Source organism: Papaver somniferum, chromosome 9, assembly GCF_003573695.1.
Source record: "Papaver somniferum cultivar HN1 chromosome 9, ASM357369v1, whole genome shotgun sequence".
Classification (NCBI taxonomy): Eukaryota; Viridiplantae; Streptophyta; class Magnoliopsida; order Ranunculales; family Papaveraceae; genus Papaver; species Papaver somniferum.
Genome location: NC_039366.1, coordinates 28,426,901 through 28,447,449, shown reverse-complemented (window position 1 = coordinate 28,447,449; position 20,549 = coordinate 28,426,901). Strand labels below are relative to the sequence as shown.

Below are 20,549 nucleotides of genomic sequence, written 5' to 3'. Positions count from 1 at the left end.
TTAGAGCACTTCTCGGTCGAACTCGCAAGCGTTGCTATCTCAAGCTTGTTCGTCAAGTTTAGTTGCCAAAACTGTAAGTCTTGATTTCTATTCTACTTATAGCTAAGTCTCGGATTAGGATAAAAAGTGTAGTTGAGCATTAGACTTCACGGCGTTCATCGATTGAAGACGAAGAACTACTAAGGACAGCTTGTGAAACTTCATCAACAAAAGGTATGTGGAGACTTGAACTCATCTATCACTCAAAAGTCTATCTACTCTATCTCTTATTTGAGACAAAAGTCGTATAGCTTTAGACTCCAATTATACACATTTGATATTTCGAGTTGAGTTTAACTCGCTTATATATTTCTCGAAATATGTGTTGGTAAGCTTTCGCTTTAACCAAGTTCATCTTATATTCTTGACGAAAGTCAAAAGATGATCATGTGAAAATCGCCTTGTAACATCTTACATGATTTGTGTGAGACAGTCATTTGATGTACACTCGGAATGTTTCGTATTGATCATTCGATCACTTGAAAATTGCTTTGAAGTTAATAGTTGGTAGGAGACCGCTATTGTCATCTTCCGAGAATGTTTCAATGGTTGAAATGGAGTTTAGAACACTTAACCATGATTTGATAAAACATAGTATGCGTACTTGCATATATGTAATCCAAGTCGGGGAACCATAGTATGCATACCCGTATGCGTACTGGTTGGTTTAGTGAAAGTCCGAGAACCTTGTACGCATACCGGTATGCGCATTGGTGTGAGGTTCAGGTCCGAGAATTTCTGCCGAATTTGGAATGTATGCGTACCCATTCGCATACTGACGAACCCAAACTAAGTCCGTCTACTTAGGTATGCGTACCCGTTTGCATACTTGAGTAATTTATGTTCTAAAATCGGTTTGTTCATGAACTAATACATTTATATAATAAGGAATGCAATCTTTTGCAAACCGTGGATATAATGTTCATGTCTTGATTCAAGTGAATCAAAATCGATTTTGCTTCAATTGTGTCTTGTATACTTCTATGAGAATATAAACAATTGAACAACTCTAGAACTAGATTCATTTGAGGCATTTGGACTAGTTATGGTTAAGATGAATATGGTTGATATGAAAGTGTTCATATGGATAACTTCGGTTAACTATTGTTGAGCCAACAAAAGTGTACGCGTTTAGGTAAGGTTACTCATATCTAAATGAAGTCACTTTCCATTTGTCTGTAACAAGCTAAGTTCGATCTAACGGTTGAAAGATATTAACTTGAGTCTAATCAGGTTTTCATCTAACGGTGAATATTGAATGTTTTCTTACCAACATAGCATTGATTGCAAACCCTGATTTGAAGAGTATATAAGGGAGAACTCTAGAAACTGGGAAACCTAATCCCCACACCTCCTGTGTGATACTAGTTGCGACTAGAGTCGATTCTCCTTTAACCTTAGGTTTTTCACAAAACCCCGTAGGTTAACAACTTGAAGACTTCATTGGGATTGTGAAGCCAGACCCAACTATTTTCTTTGTAGTTGTGTATTCTGATCTTGTTGTTTTCTATCGTGATTGAGTACTACCTTCTCTAAGATTTGCCCGAGATTTAATCTCCGATAGGCAAGATAAAAAGTAGTCACAAACATTGTGATTCCACAATATCTTGTTTCGCTACCATGCGATTAAGATTATTGTGAGGTGATTGATATTTCTAGGATGTTCTTAGGGAATATAAGTCCGGTATATCAATTGGTTCATGTTCACCTTGATTTATCAAAAGACGGAACAAAACTCATAGGTTTATCTGTGGGAGACAGGTTTATCTATTCAATATACTTTTCTGTATGAGACAGATTGGTTTATCAAGTCTTCGACGTTGGGTCGTAGAAACTCTTAGTTGTGGGTGAGATCATCTAAGGGAATCAAATGCGTAAAGTCCTGTTGAGATTCATAGACGTAAGGAACGCAACTGTAGCTTGATCAGTGTGAGATTGGTTAGGGCTCAACTACATTCCAGTCCGAAGTTAACTTGGAGTAGGCTAGTGTCTATAGCGGCTTAATACAATGTGGTGTTCAAATATGGACTAGGTCCCGGGGTTTTACTGCATTTGCGGTTTCCTCGTTAACTTCTGGTGTCTGTGTTATTTCTTTTCTGCATTATATTTGTTTATATAATTGAAATATCACAGGTTGTGCGTAAGTTCAATCAATTATGAATCCAACCTTTGGTTGTTGATTAAATTGATTGACACTTGAATATTGGTTTTTGATATCGTCCAAGTTATTTCTTATATTCAATCGGGCTCGCAAATTCCTATTTGTTAGATTGCGGATTGAATTGAGAAATAGAGATATAACTCTTTAATATACTTTTCTTAAGATTGAGTCTGATTGTCTAGTTGATTCTCTTAAAAGTATATTGAAGTTAGTCCATACAGATTGCTAAGAGAAATATTGGATGTGGTTGTTAGACCACCGCTTTTTCAACACTAACTAGTAACGAATTACCAAACAGTGTTATGTCGAATCTACAAAGTCCATATGATATGCGGTATACACCAAAGTTTCATAAAACAACTATTATATGCTTCCTTGACACTTTGATCATCATGAAATAATAAAGTCACTAGTACTAGAGATATACATACATTTCGTATGTTATGATTTCAATCTAAACGACTTGAAAGAAATGTAGATAGAAATAGAACAAGTCAAGTCTATATTACTAACCTCGAATAAAATGATGATTTATTCGTTAACGCCGATACATCTTCAAGTTCTTCAAAGTAATACGGGCAAGTCTCTACATTTATATTGTTCATGTCTAACATAACGAAGTTGACACCAGTAATCTAATCAAGCAGATTTGAGTTTTGAAGTTAAAATATGACAACCAAACTTGACATACCAACGCTTGGTGGGCTCTACCGAGCAATAGTACTCTGACAAGTTCTAAGACTTTTTCTTTATATTTAAACTTTAAATTTAGAGGGTGGAGATTTAGAATTATTCATCCATTACCTAAGAAGGTTTTGCCTTTAATGCCTATCGATGATGATTTAATAGTTCATGCGGAGGTGTTGAAAAGAACTCTTTATTGAAGATGAAACGAAAACTCTCCAGTGTGACTAAACAGGTCAAGTACTTCCTCCATTCAGGAAATGTGAAAGTATCACTTTTCCTGGGACGGGAGGGAGTATAAATCTTGAAGGTCTGGTTGAGTGGATGACTAGTGACAACTAGAAACAAAGAGGTCTAGTAAAACCATGGCATATTTCTTACTCCCTACATCCAAGTTATATTGGGAGAAGAGATTTCTACTTGTCCAACTAGATAAGCGGAGTTCATATTTAATGGTTGTTTGTGACATGTATATCCTTATTAATGTTTCATAGAATTTAACGAGTCTGATTATTATGGATAATTTAAGGATTACTTATGAAAATAATAAAACAAGAATCATGAAAATTTAGATTTTCTTTTTTTAATCTAAGATATTTAAAAGTATTTGTTTCTCCTATTCTTTCCCATTCTCCCTAATAAGAAAAATCCTAGCCTCCATTAACATCTTTCTCAGATTTGGTTCCTTTTGGACCAGGTCTGAGCAAGATTATTTTCTTTTTGAGTTTTAGTAGTTAATTTTTGAATAAAACTAATTTTCCTATTGGTTTTTTTATGTCTTCCGACATATTTCTTCGCTACTTGAAGCGAATTTTCTTCGCCATTTGGGATAATTTTCTCTTCGCTTTGAGGGCGATTTACTCAAATCTTGATCGATGGTTCATGGCTTCCTATTCTCGATTCAAAAACATTGATGCTTCAACACGATATCATTTTTCCGGGGTGAAAGTATCATTTTTCCTGACACGGAGCGAAAGTATCATTTTTCCTGACACGGAGCGAAAGTATCATTTTTCCCGACACGACGCGAAATTATCATTTTCACGGAGCGAAAGTATCATTTTTCCTGACACGACGTGAAATTATCATTTTCACGGAGCGAAAGTATCACTTTTCCTAACACGACGTGAAAGTATCATGTTTCTTGACACGGCGTGAAAGTATCACTTTTCTTGACTTCGAGTGAAAGCATCACTTTTCCTGACACGGGGTGAAGTTATCACCTTTCCTATTCAAATATAATTTTTATTTTATTTTATCAGCTAAAGAGTATTATTACAAGAACCTAGTTTGAATCCTAACAAGCGAAGCTCTGATAGCGCACTACTACATAAGTTGAACAGGTTGTCGTGCTAGCCAACTAGCGAGCCTCATGAGGAACCAGCTAAGGGAGCCGAAGCGGATAGGGGGATTATTATGTCGTAAGGGGGGCAAGCTAACTCTACCGTCCATATGAAATTCTGCAATATCGCGCCATCGGGGACTCGAACCTGAGACCTCCTGGAACGCATCAAACCTTTGAGGAACGTGAATGACCAGTTGAGCTAACTACCATTTTTTTTATATAATTAAAAAAATTAAAATCAAGGAGTGGCATTTTGGGTTTTTTAATAGTAACCATTTCCATTTTTTTAATCAAATTGCGTATTTGCGTGAGGCTTCATTTTGCAAAAAAAAAAAATATGGCCATAAAAGGGACTCTTTTTTTTTCCTACTTGCTAAATCAGCATGGAAATTGTGTACAAACAAAATTTCTATTATTTCAAAGTCTTTACAAGCCAAATATTTTGCGGACAGGGAGATTTTTAATTTAAAAAAAAAAGTATAATGCAACATGGTCTTGGAACAACATTAGTTCTGAACTTCACTTTGTGGAAAGGTTTAGTTGTTGGACTGTTGGAAATGGCAAGAACATCTTAATATGGAAGCGCATATGGATTCCAAAAATTCTTTCTCCTCCCAAACTCAAGTCAGGTTGTCTCCTTCATCACAACTTTACATATAACTGTTCATGTAAGATTCTTCTTCTTGGAATATTAACCTCCTCAATGAATTATTTGAACAAGCAACAGTTACACATATTCTTCAAATATCTATTCATCCAGGATGTGAAGATAATCTGATCTGGCTTCTAGAACGGAATGGTAACTTTTCAGTCAAGTCTTCTTATAGGAAAATGTATGAAGAGGCTCATATAGCTCAGACAGTTGGTCCTCGACTTCAAAAGATTTATACTACACTGTGGAAGCTGCCTACTTTACCAAGAATTCAACAATTCTTATGGAAAGAGGTCTTTAATCTTATCCCTACTAAGGAAGCTCTGGGTTATGTTGTGGTTGGTGACAATAACTTATGTCCTTTATGTGATCAACATACAGAGTCTGTAGAGCACTTCTTCATGTCTTGTGCAGTTTCCGGACTAGTTTGGTTTGCAGTAGCTGGATGGTCGGATAATTCCCAACTAAGTCTCACAGACTGGATATGTAGCTGGTTCGACAGTCTCCATAATAGACATATTACTATACAAGAAGTAGTCAAGAGATCCACTATTGTTTGGTGCATATGGACTGCCAGATGTGATAAAGTTTTTCAAAATAAAAACTTTAACCCAGAGACTACTATCCAGAGATGTAAGAGTGTGATAAAAGAACATGCTCAAAGGAAACCTATTATTCCTAGGAATGTGCAAAGTGTTAATCGTCAGAGTACCCACTAAATACTTCCCCCTTCTGACTATTTTATTATAAACTGTGATGGTTCTTTTCAGGATTTTAATAAAGCGGGGGGCATTGGACTATCATCCGTAATTATGCATGTGAACAACAAGGAGCAAGGTGCATCTACTTGAAAGACATCATAAATGCAGAACAAACTGAATGCATAGGATTGTGGGAGGCAGTGAAATGGGCAAAGGAGCCGAAGATGGAAAAGGTGCAGTTCGAGCTTGATGCAAACCTGGTAGTGGAAGCAGTTAATAAGGATAATAGCTCTATTGACGGGAGATTACTGAACTACATCAAAGACATTAAGTTATTTGTTTTTCAGTTTTTAGTTCTTGGAAATGTTACTACGTTCCTAGAGAGAGAAATAAAATTGCACACATCATATCCAAGAAAACTAGGAAGGATGAGATAATTATATTATGGACTGATTCTTCTCTTATAGAAATCAGAGCCCTGTTATTTAAAGATGTTTGTTATGTAGTAACAGTTTAACAAGTTGCATTACAATTTATATTTTTTTGTTTCAGAAAAAAAAAAAAAAAAAACTCCATCCCTTCGGGCCCTCCGGGCAGTCTGCCCAAAAATAAAATAAGCAATTATAATAGAGACACGTGCATCTATCCACTCAGTTGTCTGAGTTTTTCCTCCTCTTCTCCTATTCTATAATTAAGCTCTGGCACAATGCTCTGTAGCTTAGGTGTCTCATTCGATTTCATCATTATTGTATCCTTTTCTCCCAAAGCTTTCAACGAAACAAAACTGTTTACATGAAGCACTGGATCCCGAATGAAACGACGCTTAAGACATTTGTTATATGATTGAATCGATGAATTACCATGTGGTCCATGTCTCTTATCAAAATCCACGAGAGGGTAGTATGGGGTTTCATCATCAAGATCATGAAGATAAAAAACGCTTTCATTGTGGAAGAGAATTTCACCATCCATAGTAAATGCAAACGGTTTGTCGATGTCCCAGATATGGGCACCATGTTCCCAACGAAGCGTAAACTCCCAACTCCACGGCTGGTATCTTTGTTCATTTTCGTCGCAATTAGTATTGAGCTCATCCTCGTTCTTCTTCATCTTATTTAGTAACCAGAAGTCATATAAATCATCATGGTGTTGTAGGACGATACACAAGCAGTCCCCCAAGACCCGTAACTCATAAGAACAATAACATTCTTCGGGACCCCAATCATCGAGAAATTCTTCAAAACAAGGTGCTGGTGGGAGCATTTGCAATTTTTCACAAGCCAAATTGAAAGATAAAATATTTCCATAGTGGTCCGCCCAAATAAGAGCACCATCCAAAAAGACGGTACACCATGAATTCTTGCTATTCCATGATCTGTAGATCGTCTTGTTAATCAGTCCAATGTTTCGCCATCCACTGCCACTACCGATGGTGTATACGTAAGCCTGATGACCACTGACATCCTCCGTGTAGAAGTAGTACTCCGTATAGAAATAGACTCTAGATTCTTTATTAACTTCTAAAAATAATTAATTCTAAAAATAAGAAATAGTACTCTAAATTAATTAGGCTCTAATTATAATAATAAAAATATGAACCCTAAATCTAACGGAAGTCCTATATCAGACCCGCTATCTTGAAAAGAATTCGTCTCGAATTAACAAAGTACTGAAGAACATGTGCTACCTCAGGCCTCCCATCTTGAAAAGAAGTCGTCTTCGAGTTCACCAAGTATTGTAAACGACCCGCCCAACAAATAATATATTTTGAGTAAGTTGATGATCGTAGAGTAGAACACCATAAAATGGATTGTTCAACACAAAAGTTGATGTCTACGTTTGGCAACATTTGGAGTAGTAATTATATGGCAATACTTTTGACTAACGAAAACATTTTTGCATAGCCTTTGATTTTCAAGAACAATGACATTAGGCGAATTACAAGAAGATGGTGTCTCCGATGTTGATATTGGCGAAACTTCTTCGTCACTGTTGGGGTGAATAACTTGTTTTTGTTGAACTTCGTCATCAATAACTTGCTCTCCTTGATGTTGAACACTATGACCATTCAGATTGGTTGATGATTATTATTTTCACCATCAAGATTAAGAATAAGAGCAGCCAAATTGGTTGTAATTAATTGAAGTCGACGTTGAGTCTCGACTTGAGCATCCGTAAATTTCTGTTGGGACTCTGCAATAGCGCGTATTAATTTTTCAAGGCTGGCACGATTGTCTTTTCCACTTTCTTTCTCTTTTCCTGTCACGGTGGAAAAAATTTTACAGCTAGTATTAAGAATTCAAAGAAAAGAACGGAGCTAGATAGGATCTGTTGGTTAACAGACGACTATTGGTCGGGTAGTAATAAGAAGACAGAAAGAGAATTGGAGGATGGGATTTAATTAATGAATAAGAGAACAGTAGGGCTACTGTATGTAAGGGAGATGGAAAAGAAAGAAAGGTTGAGACAGGAAAGTGTGATACTGGAGGTAGAGGAAAGAATTAATTAATTAGTGATTGAGAGGAACGATAGACTACGTGGGAAAGAAGTTCTACCGGAGTGATAATGATGATTGGTTGGTGGACTTAGCTAATTCTTGGGTTTAAGAAATTGAGCACGGAACAGTAGAAGAATAATAAAAAGGAGAGACGGTGGTGGTGGTGAGGAACTTAAGGGTTTGGCAGAAAACATACGTCTTTTTTATTTTATTTTTATTTTATTTTTTTTTGATAATTGAAAATAAAAAGGATAGTTGATAATGGTTTAGAAGAAGAGATGCGGAGATCTCTGTAAGGTAGAGGAGACGAAAGGATAGAGAAAATTTAGAAGAAAAGAATAAGAGGATTGAAGCCGAAGTTCGTGATGCCACTTAATGCAGAACGGAAGCGTGAATAAAAAAATGTAATAGAAAAGTAGAAGAATAGTTGAGAAAACTCAATTTTGATTGATAATAATGTGTATTGTACATAGGACTTGTCTCATATTCAAATAACTCTAAGACTCAAACTTGGAAAATAAGAAATCCCTAAAATAAATAAAGTTCTAGAATTAAATAACTTCTAAAAATAAGTAATTCTAAAAATAAGAAATATTACTCTAAATTAATTAGGCTCTAATTAAAAATATGAACCCTAAATCTAACGGATGTCCTACATCATGAATCCAATAACCTTGTGTTGTGTTGTGATACCAACTCCATACAGTTTTCATGTTTAGGACTAATATAATTAGTTTGTTTATTTCTTTTATTAGGTGTTTAAGAGTTATTAAAACTCATGTTCTTTACTTCTTGTGCACGGGTTTGAAGCTATAAATAGCCTGACCAATTCTTAGTTTCGTTATCAATCAATACAAAAACAGTTTTCTTCTATCTTTTTTCTTAAACTCCATCGCAGAGGGGCTAATCTTCCAAGTTTCTAGCCTTTTGATCTGATATCATTGTGTTTTGGTGTTGGGTCGTAACACCTGGTATCAGAGCAGGTTTCTGTTCAAACCCTAAATTCTTTACAAAAAAAAATTTAGATGGGGTTTAATTGGTAGTTTATAAGTCAATGGATTCCCTCATCCAGTCAACCGATTTTCGAGTTGAGTTCTACCTATGGGCTTATGACGAGTGTAGGGTCGGTACCTTAAACTCATGATGAGAAGATTTGTCTCAACTGCAACAAAGCATTGCTGCGGTTACAACAAAACTTGATTCATTAGTCACTACCATTACCAACAACCATACTCATGATGAGGAAGTTCATGAACGAAAGCAAGTTGCAGACAAACAACTTCGTGAAGACGATCGTGCTCTTAGGAAACTCGATTTATCTGAACATACCAAAGAGCTTTCTCAAACTCTTACCGCAGATCTGACGACAGTCTTATCTAGATCTTTGGCTACAACGTTGGGAACCACTTTACGTGCAGTGTTTAGGAAAGTTTATCCTCCACAAGGTCATCGTACTAATGGTGTTGCTCCTCCACCACCACCACCTCCTCCTCCTGGTGGTAATGAAACTAATATTAGGGCTAGCTCTATCGGTCTTAAATTTCCAACCTTTGATGGAGATGATCCAGATAGTTGGATTTTTAGTGTAAATCAATATTTCAGCCTACATACAGTTGCTGACAATTTGAAGCTAACCATTGCTGCTGCACATCTTAAGGGTGATGCCAATGCTTGGTATCGTTGGAAACGAACCACAGTTACTGTTACTACTTGGTTGGAGTTTTGTTCACTTGTTCGTGCTCGGTTTTCTTCTACAAAATTTGTAGATTCTCGCATGGCAATCAGCACAATTAAGAAAAAAGGTACTGTCCGTGAGCACATACCTGATTTCGAAAGGTTGTTGAATTTCGTCACAGATTTACCTGAGGATCACTTGATCAATTGTTTTATTCATTCTCTTAAACCGGATATTGGTTCCATGGTTAAGTTATTTGAACCTCAGACATTGACTGCGGCTTTCACAAAAGCAATAAATCAAGAAGACGCTTTTCTAGCCAACAATTCAACCCCAAAGCCTTATCGTCCTCCCCAGTTACGGACTCCAACACCTGCTTTCGCTATTCAAGTAAGAAAACCAAATTTACCACCTGGAGCTAAGAGACTTACATGGGAAGAACAAAAAGAAAAACGAGAAAGAGGCGAGTGTTTCAATTATGATAAATTATTCACTCCTGGACATATGTGTTTGAAACCACGATTGCTACTTTTGGAAGGATCTCCAGATACAGATGATTCTTTTGTTGAGCAGACAGATGATGACATTGTCAAAGAACTAACACCAGAGTTTGAGGAATCACCGACATCAACACTTTCTTTTCATTCACTAATGAGTTCTCCTTCTCCCAGAACGATGCGCATCTCAGGTTTCACCAAAGGTCAAACATTAACAGTCCTTCTTGATTCAGGTACCACTCATAATTGCATTCATCCTCGGATAGCTAAATAATGTGGTTACCCAATTGTTTCTGGAGATGCTGCCTTGCATGTGACAATTGGTGATGGTGGTCATCTAAGTACTCAGGGTTTTTGCTCTAATATTCCACTTAAATTTCAGAACTATGAATTTACTTCTGATTTTTATCTTTTACCAATTAGTGGATGTGACGCTGTGCTAGGCATTCAATGGTTACATACTTTAGGTGCAATTTCTTGGGATTTTACAGCTTTGATTATGCAGTGTAGCATTAATGGTTCTCCCATTACTTTGGTATGCAATGATTCTCCCACAGTAATGATGTTGAACAGTTCTTCAGTGCAACGTTTATTGGATAGAGAGTATTATGGAATTTTGTTCCAATTAAGTACATTCCAGGAAAATACTTCTACAACTGTTTCTGTTTTGGCACCTGAAATTAAGCAGCTAATATCTAATTATTCAGATATCTTTGAGACACCTACTTTACTGCCTCCTTCACGACAGCTTGACCATCATATTCCCTTGCTACCAGGTTCTTCACCTGTCAATGTTCGTCCTTACCTTTATCCACATTTTCAGAAGAACGAAATTGAGAAGAGAATTTCAGAGTTACAACAAGCAGGTCTTATTAGGGAGAGTTCAAGCCCTTTCTCTTCTCCAATCTTGATGGTTCGAAAGAAAGATGGCACTTGGCGTATGTGTGTGGATTATCGTGCACTAAATAAGATCACAATAAAGGATCGTTTCCCAATTCCTATGGTCGAAGAACTCTTAGATGAACTACATGGTGCTTGTATATTTACAAAGTTGGACTTACGTTCTGGTTATTATCAAATCAGATTGTTTGGCCCTGATATTCACAAGACTGCTTTCCGAACACACGATGGACATTACGAGTTTCTCGTCATGCCATTTGGTCTTTCAAATGCACCAGCCACTTTCCAAAGATTGATGAACCACATATTTAAGCCGTATTTATGAAGGTTTGTGCTTGTGTTTTTTGATGATATTTTAATCTTTATCAAGAGTATTTCTGAGCATGTTGAACATCCGAAAGCTGTTTTTGAGATTTTAAGTTCTCATAAGTTATTTGTGAAGGAAACAAAGTGTACTTTTGCTCAACCTTCTGTGGGGTATTTAGGCCATGTTATTTCATCTGAAGGTGTATCAGTGGAAGATGATAAAATCAAGAGTATTCTTTCTTGGCCTACTCCTAGTACAATCAATGAACTTCAAGCATTTTTGGGTCTTGCTGGGTATTATCGCAAGTTTGTCAAAAACTTTGGCATCATTAGTCATCCCTTAACTCAACTATTGAAGAAAGATGCTTTTCTTTGGACTGATGCTGCTACTTCGTCATTCAAACAACTGCAACATGTTGTCACTACCACTCCAGTATTAGTCTTACCAGATTTCATCAAAGAATTTTATTTAGAGTGTGATGTTTCTGGTGGGGGTTTAGGTGCTGTGTTACTGCAATCTCAGAGACCCATTTCTTATTATAGCAAACCATTCTGGTAAGAATTTAAATCTTTCGATTTATGATAAAGAAATGTTGGAAATTGTGTCTACTGTTCAGAAATGGCGACCTTATTTAATAGGAAGACACTTCAAGATATACACAGATCATAGGAGCTTGAAGTATTTTTTGGATCAAAAACTATCATCCATGGAACAACAAAAATGGCTATCAAAGTTATTGGGATATGACTATCAAATTATTTTTCTCAAAGGCAAGGAGATTGTTGCTGCAGATGCTCTATCACGTTTATCAGTTGCTGAAGTATTTATACGAGAAATAGTGCGTCTTCATGGAATGCCAAGGAGTATTGTCAGTGATCGAGATGCGATATTTATGAGTAACTTTTGGACAACTTATTTCTCCTTACAAGGTACCAATTATGCCACAGTTCATCTTGTCACCCACAATCAGATGGTCAAACTGAAGTTACTAATAGAACTTTAGAATGTTACTTACGTTGTTTTGCTGGTATGAAACCGAAAGATTGGTTTAAGTGGCTGACATGGGCTGAATGGTGGTATAATACGAGCTTTCATACTGCTATTCAAATGACTCCTTATGAAGCTTTGTACAATCATTCACCACCAACAATTTTATCATATTTACCTGGTTCTACACCAGTACATGATGTTGATCTAAATCTTCACGCTCGAGATCACACTCTTAAACTCTTAAAATCACACTTGCTTGAAGCACAAACTCGGATGAAGAAATATGTTGATTCTCATCGCACAGAGAGGTCTTTTGAGATAAACGATTTGGTTTATTTGTGACTACAACCATATCGGAAAACTATTGTGGCAAGCACATCTTTTCGAAGCTTTCTCCTCGATTCTATGGTCCTTTTCGAGTCCTGGAGAAAATTGGAAGTGTGGCTTATAAGTTAGAGTTACCTGCAACAAGTCGCATTCATCATGTATTCCACGTTTCTCAACTAAAAAAGAAGATTAGGAATGAATGTTCACGTGGTTGTTGTGTTACCAGATGTCATTGACTATGACAAATAGGAGCCATCTGCTATTCTACAGCGTAGATTGTACAATAAGGGCCATAATGCTGACACACAATGGCTAGTACATTGGAAAAAACATCTTGAAGATGAAGCTACTTGGGAGGATGCTGACGAGATTATTGCAAGATTTCAACTTTCAAGACTTGAGGACAAGTCAGTTTTCCAGGGGCATAGGATGTTGTGATACCAACTCCATACAGTTTTCATGTTTAGGACTACTATAATTAGTTTGTTTATTTCTTTTATTAGGTGTTTAAGAGTTATTAAAACTCATGTTCTTTACTTCTTGTGTACGGCTGTGAAGCTATAAATAGCCTGGCCAATTATTAGTTTCGTTATCAATCAATACAAGAACAGTTTTCTTCTATCTTTTCTCTTAAACTCCATCGCAGAGGGGCTAATCTTCCAAGTTTCTAGCTTTTTGATCTGATATCATTGTGTTTTGGTGTTGGGTCATAACATACTGGTTCGTGGAAGGAATATAGCCGAACCCAAAATGATTATCTCCATATGGTGCATTATCATCCAAGTGAGGAAGTACCAAACACTCTCTAGTCATGGGATTACAAATATACAAGCGATATACGTAAGGTTTGCAATCACTAATAAGAACGTATAATGCGATACAAATCAGACCATCACACGAGCCACCAATTCGGTAAGAAGTAGACGAAGACGATGGATAAAGATGGGAATCGAAGGTATGAGTTATGTCTCTATATCTGCAACTTTCATGAGGTTTTCATACTTATCGTTGAATCTACCATAATAAAACTGTTTAAAACCTATATCGTGTACCACTAGCCTAGGAAAAACCACGGAAGCTCAGTTGGGAACCAAACAGCTTTTCAAAGGATTGGGGATTTTTTTACCAAAAGCTCAGTTGTGTAAATTACAGTTCAGTAATGTGTAAATTTCGAAGAGAGAAGAATGGAATTTTTGCCAAACCCCGTCCACGGATAGAATGGGCGAACCCAAAAGAAATATAAAGGATTACATAGAGATATAAGAGTTCTCTGAGATTATATCTATACAATAGATGTGTACCACTAGCCTAGGAAAAACCACGAAAAGTGATAGCCCGACTGAAAATAAGGGAAACAGGAGAGATTCAAAAGGAAAACAAGAGAAATCATTCATGTAATGTTTATGAGCCACTACTTCTGTTTCTTCCACAATACTCCAATCTTCTTGAGCATGTTTGACTTCTTAGGGGATTCATCGTCCATTTCGTCTGAATATGGAGAACATAGTGTCCCCGATACAGAGTGGTAGTTAAAATCGAACTTTCCATTACTTTCAGTTGAAAGAACAGCTGTTGCTGCTTCGGCTGCTTTCCTCCACTGGTCTGCCTGAACTTTTAGCCTTCTTAGTTCTACCTCCATTTCTGAGCTTGCTGTCTGAGCAGCTTCAAGTTGTTCAGTAACCCATAGTGCTCTTTTCCCACTCTTATCCACCTCATCTTTTAAGTAGCCCAGCTCACCAATCTCTTTACCTTGTTTCTCAATTTCAGATTTAAGAGTCTCATTCTCCTCTACCAGATTCTGCAATTCGGTCTCTTTGTCCATCATGTTTGCTCTCAAATCTGCAATCTCTGCCTTCAATTTTTTCATTTCAATATCAAGTTCAGATTCTCTCTGGTTGGTCTGCTCATGCTCTAGCTTCAAATCTGAAATGCTCTGCAGTTTAGACTCTTTGTCCACAAGGTTTGACTTCAAGTCTTTGATATCTGCTTTGGTTTGTTCAAGTGCCGACTCCAATTCAGATTCCCTAAGGAAATACTCAGATTCCCTTTGTTCCACAAGTTTGTGGGCACTTTGAAGCTGCATAGATTTCTGAACCGCTTCTTCTTCATACTTATCTTTAGCAGTCTGCAATTCAGACTCTTTGTCCACAAGGTTTAACTTCAAGTCTTCCATATCTGCTTTAGTTTGTTTAAGTGCCGCTTCCAATTCAGATTCCCTGAGAAAATACTCAGACTGTGTTTGTTCCAAGAGTTTGTGGGCACTTTGAAGCTGCATAGATTTCTGAATGGCTTCTTCTTCGTACTTAACTTTAGCAGCGTCTAGTGCGTTTCTCAACTGCTCCACCTCCAACCTCATGAAATTAAGCTCCACTTTAAGCTGATTAGATTCCAAAACCTCACTGTTATCTCTATTTCTCTGTGAAACCAATGCATCACTGGAAGGATCTCCCTGGTGTTTGCAAAGTGTTTCAAGTGCATTTACTTGAAATCTGGACTGCTCCAACTCTGAAGCCAGGGAATCATATGCTTCCTTTGCTCTGAGGTTGTCAGATCTAAGTGTCTCCATGGTTGTCTTTGCTGTTTCCAACTGCATTAGGGTCTCACCAACCAGCATTTTTGCTTGAGCTTCAGATTCTTTGCAGCGTTGGAGCTCTTCTTTCAGATTCTCCACAGCAGAACGACTGTCAGCTAGATCTAGTTTCAAGTTCTCAAACTCAACATTCTGTGGAGCCTCAGATTCAACAACCGATCCCTGTTGCATCTTGAGCCTGTGGACCTCATGCATAGCAGAGGCCAAAGCAGCTGAATCAAGTGAATGCTGCTTCAGCAGAGCATCTAGCTCAGACTGCCAAGCTCGATCTCGCTCTTGAGATAACTGACGGAGCTCTTGTAGCCGGTCATCCTCTGTATTAGTTAGCTCAAGAAGTTGACGTTGGGATTCATCAAGCTTTGAAGTCAAAGATTTGAGTCGCTTATGTGCTTCCTCAGCCTCTTGCTGTGCATATTTTCTTTGTAACTCGCACATACCCAATTGATCCTTCGCTTTCTTTAAATCATCTTGGAGTTGGGCCAACTGAGGTTCCATATCAGTCACTTTGCTTGGGCGTTTCTTCTGGAGTTCATAAGAAAATGGTAAGCAGAGAATTTAGTAAGCCTTAATACAAAATATATATATAAACAAACACCAAAAAAAGGGGGGAAACATACACATTTTCCAATACTGACTATCTAGATGAATTACTCAACTGAGTGTGTTAAAAAAACCTATCTACGTGGTATTGAGAGGGTAGCAGGCAATGGGTATGTCATCTCGAAGGATGGCCACTATTTGAACAAAGTTTGATTGCTTGGACGATTCAAACTTCGGAGAATAACAAGGATTGAGAAAAGAAACTGCATTAACGACCACCTATCTATTAATCTCAATTCTCACCACAAAAAATGAATAAACAATAAAAAAAAATTGTGGAAGTAAATCCACTGGTTTAGCATATCAAATGGCGCATACTCTGATTTCTTTGTGAAGGGCTTAAACTAGATAATAGCAGGTACATAACTTGCAAGATTTTCAGAATTGGCCAATGGGAAATTTGAATGCTGCTTATGAAAGTGCAGCATTCTTTCCTAAACAGATTTTGGTTATGTGTTCAATTCCAGATCTAGAGTGGCGACATAAATTGTGAGATACAGAAATTTGGGGACATGAATTTCACCAAAAGATGATAAGGTTGCAGTGACATTAGTACCTCAGTTGCCGGGCTTCTGGGTGACCTTCGCTCAGCGACTTTAAGATTTCTTTCTTTCGGCGTCCTACTTACAGAAGTTGGAGAAGGTGAGTCACCCTCGGCACCTGGCATCTTAAGTTGGCGAGCAGTACGAGTTGTGGTGGGAGATGTCCTTTGAGGCACCTCAAGAGACCCAGTTCTGCCAGGAAGTACAAAAAAAAAACAAGATCAGACATGATGTTAAATCCAAGGCAATAGCAAGCAGCCGGGTATCATGGAACATGGAACTTCAAAACAAATTTCTGGCAATATGGAGGCTGACATTTGTATCAACCCTCGCATTAATATAGAATTAAACTAACTCTAAAAATAGTACGCTAAAACGCAACACTAGATATAGAGGAACATTTGAGAATAACTCAAATGTACTATGACCCACACATCTCAACTTACAAGGTCCCTTAAGGTGCAACCGAAGAAACATACATCCCAGAACCTCTCGACTTTTTACATGCCAAGAAGGACAAATTGCTATTGAGATTAAAAGCTAATTAGATATAGGAAATTTTCACTAGATACTAATGTTAAGCTATTAGCAAGAAACTCTTTGAATTCATTACATACACACATAATACAAATTACCACAAAGGAACAAGTCTCGTCACAAATTCTATTTCCACAAAGGAACAAGTCTCGTCACAAATTCTTAAAACCAAGAATAAGAAGCATGGGAAAGGAAACAAAAACATCCTGCAAGATGTGAAAGATATTATAAAATAAGGAACCTATTGATGATACTAGATAAAGTAAAACAACAGAAACAAACAACTCTCAAATCCAACACCAAGCAAACATACAAAAAGAAGAAACTATCAAACAGGAAGAAAAACAATCAAGAAACATATGAAAACAATCACACCTTGCTTTTGTTGTCTGCATATTTCACTTCCCTTGGCAAGAAGTGTGTGAGAGAATGAAAGAAGAAAAATAAAATTCAATCTTCCCTCAGAAATCTCCTGACCCACAAGACCTACAACAACAAATTTGAGAGAGGAGTATTAATGACATGATTATGAAGAAATAAAAAGGGGATGAAAAAAGCAAATCATTCACACACAGCTCACAAATACAAATCTCAAAACACAAACATTCCTTCAAAGAAACTCACTCTAACTACCACCACTACCACCAAACTGAGTAATTAACAAAATAAGCAAACATAAACAAATCAAAAATGATGATTATAATCCATCTGATAACCTCGAAAAGCATACAAAGAATAAAATCCTTATTTGTTTCTCCTTTTCACACTTTTGTTACTCCAAAAGTGCTTCCAATGAGACATACACATACAACTAGATCTTCATAATTGCAAACCACACACACAAAAAAAACAAAACAGCAAACCCTCCTCAGCTTTCTATTCTTTAACTACCCAACTATCCCCTTTTCTCATTTCACCTAATTTCTTTCTAATTAAGAAAAAGGGTTTTTTCTTAATCCAGCAAAAACTAAGAAAAAATACAAGCATTCATTCATAGTAACACAGTACATAGCGAAGATCCGTGTCTTCAAATCATCAAATCTATCATGATCATTCACAACAACAAGCTTAATTTCATCGATCTGATACTCTAATCAAAGAACAAATTCTTAAACAACATTCTCCACAACCAAACAAACAACAAGAAAGAATGAAAGAAAGAAACAGAAACTGTGATCAAACTTGAACAATCACTCACTTCATTCAAGAACTGAAAAGTAAAACCTTCAAAAATCACTCAAAACATTCTCATTCGAGACCACGAATTCCCTCAAAAACACACCATTAAAATGAACAAAGAAACGTTAAAAACCACGAACTTACTTAGAATTTGTTGTTATTATCGAACAAGAACATCAAGCTAATGATTTTGTTTTGTCTGAATCATTAGTTTCTTGAACCCTAAAATGAGTTGGAGTTAGTGGCTACAAAGGGGAGGAATGAGAGATTTTTTTTTTCCTTTTTTCCTTTTTCTTCCGCAATTAACTCTGTGTTTATGTTTGAGTTCCCCAGGTTCTTTCTCACTCTTTCTCTCTCCCTGTAACTTCAAGGACAGTAAACAAAGAAAGAAAAGAATATTAATAATAGTCTAAGTATTAAAAAGAGCGGGATATTTTGGCGTTTTTCTGCCGATAATATTAAGAAAATGGCCAGAATAAGCCAATTTTTTCAAATTTTGATTTGGTTTTTAAGGAAAGAGATTCTGGATTAGTTTAAGCTTATTCCGACATAAACAAGACAGACTTGCAACTAATACATTTTTTTAAAGCTCGAAAGGACACTAATTTTGGATGGATTAGAGATGTTGGAGATGATTAGATGGTGGTTAGTCAAATGTTATTGACCAATAAGAGCATTCAGGGATGGTTTTTTTGATTGATTAATAAACAGCGTATTTTTGGAATATATTTTGACAGAAGAATCCAAAAAGAAAGGTCACAAAAGGAAAAGCAAGCATGAAAAGATATTCATAATTCCTCACCTTAAGGGGACAATGGTCAATGGACTCTTAATAAGCTAGCTCATGGGAAGAAGGTGTCTATAGACAAGATTCAAAGACAGAATCCTGCTAATTCTCTTTAGCATTTGATTCTTTTTCTTATTTAGTTTCGTCCTACAACAAATGTAAAAAGGCCTATATATGAGTGTACTATAAAGGCCTAAAAGTAAAACTAGTGTAACATGGATTTACAGCAGTTGCTTTAAAACCTTGACCTCGTGATGCAGTCGGAAAAGTAATGGATTCAGGTTGTTTCAAAACCTTGATCTCTTGGTGCAATCCATTAAATAATGTTTTTTTTATCGGTAGAGAACTTGGTGCTGGCGAGTTTTGAATTTCGAACTCAGGCCACTGATATCATCGTTCCGTAACTTTACCACTGCACTACAGGTCCCATCAAATAATGTTATAATGCTAAGAGTTGCTGGTCTAATCCAATATGCTCCATGACAAACGTTAGTACGTGCATGCATTCGATTAGAATACACAAAGTTAAAGCCACTCCCATGAAATACTTTAAACCAATAGATGGTAAGACAAAAAAGAACCGCTAAGAATTTGTTAGATCAAATAATGGACGCGGCCCTGAAATTTCCACCTGCTTGAATATATCAATACGAGTGGTGATCACTTTTATAACTGTTAAGATATATATTGAGTCAAGTCAAGTCTCAGGTCAAGTCAGTTTGACTTGACTAACTAGTCAAGCTTGCTTTACAGTCTTTGGTCCATTGAGTCTTGTAATAATTGGGTATTAAAGTTGTCTGAGACATCACTCCTCTTTGTAATGTTTTTAACAATTCTTCAATACACATTCTGAGTTCTTGATCTTAATATCATATTCATCTGATTTCTCTCATGGTATCAGTTAGGTTTCGATTCTAAACCATCTTCTAGAAATTTTTCACGCACAACAATCATCCTCAACAGCTTAATATCTTTTCAAATAAATTTTGAACAACTGATTTGTTCGATCTAATTTCTTTAGATCCAATTATTAATCACATCAGAAACAACTTTTATTACATAATTTTTCAATCAAGATTGTCTTTGACTTGATTCTGGTGTTATCATACTTCGGAGTTCAAGTTTATGGTTCGAAGAAGCAATCGATTGAATCCAGATCTTGAGATATCTACTACAACAATGGCTTCCGCTGCACAACCCTTAGATGGTAATTCAACAAACTTTACTCTTCCTTTCACCAATATCTCAAATTTCGTTTCTATGAAATTAGATAATACAAATTTTATTCTATGGCGTGACCAATTTGAGTCTATTTTAATCACAACTGATCTTTATGGTCATGTTAATGGTGAAATTCAAGCACTAGAGGAAAGAGTAATGATTAATGGAGTTCTTAGTTTAAATCCTAGGTGGGTTCATTGGAGAAAGATGGATAGGTTTGTTATTAGTTGTTTAAAAGCTACTCTTACTCCTGCTATTTCTGGGGATGTTCTTGGTCTCACAACTGCAAGAGAAATATGGGAATACCTTGAATCATGC

The 20,549-nt window shown here is 36.6% G+C and overlaps 2 protein-coding genes across 2 annotated transcripts; one reads left to right on the top strand and one right to left on the bottom strand.

Annotated features, from left to right (window-relative positions):
• The first annotated feature begins 5,060 nt into the window (after positions 1-5,060).
• LOC113311660 lies at positions 5,061-6,019 on the top strand. Its single transcript, XM_026560467.1, has 3 exons — positions 5,061-5,567; positions 5,652-5,718; positions 5,769-6,019. The coding sequence occupies exons 1-3, from the start codon at positions 5,061-5,063 to the stop codon at positions 6,017-6,019; spliced, it is 825 nt and encodes a 274-aa protein (XP_026416252.1).
• A 7,893-nt stretch (positions 6,020-13,912) lies between these two features.
• LOC113311025 (interactor of constitutive active ROPs 2, chloroplastic-like) lies at positions 13,913-18,708 on the bottom strand. Its single transcript, XM_026559868.1, has 4 exons — positions 18,368-18,708; positions 17,420-17,530; positions 16,522-16,699; positions 13,913-15,887 (listed from the first exon to the last, which is right to left on the bottom strand). Exons 2-4 carry the CDS (start codon positions 17,437-17,439, stop codon positions 14,187-14,189), a joined length of 1,899 nt encoding a protein of 632 aa, XP_026415653.1. The 5' UTR covers positions 17,440-17,530; positions 18,368-18,708; the 3' UTR covers positions 13,913-14,186.
• Positions 18,709-20,549: the final 1,841 nt, after the last annotated feature.

What these genes read in the sequence shown, in the direction of transcription:
- LOC113311660 (XM_026560467.1), top strand. Translation starts at nt 5,061, where the DNA reads ATGTATGAAGAGGCTCATATAGCTCAGACAGTTGGTCCTCGACTTCAA. An exon ending in AACCTATTATTCCTAGGAAT is followed by an intron (nt 5,568 to 5,651) that starts GTGCAAAGTGTT and finishes GGTTCTTTTCAG; the next exon opens with GATTTTAATAAAGCGGGGGG. An exon ending in TGTGAACAACAAGGAGCAAG is followed by an intron (nt 5,719 to 5,768) that starts GTGCATCTACTT and finishes CTGAATGCATAG; the next exon opens with GATTGTGGGAGGCAGTGAAA.
- LOC113311025 (XM_026559868.1), bottom strand. Translation starts at nt 17,439, where the DNA reads ATGCAGACAACAAAAGCAAG. An exon ending in ATGCAGACAACAAAAGCAAG is followed by an intron (nt 16,700 to 17,419) that starts GTGTGATTGTTT and finishes ACTTCCTGGCAG; the next exon opens with AACTGGGTCTCTTGAGGTGC. An exon ending in CCAGAAGCCCGGCAACTGAG is followed by an intron (nt 15,888 to 16,521) that starts GTACTAATGTCA and finishes TATGAACTCCAG; the next exon opens with AAGAAACGCCCAAGCAAAGT.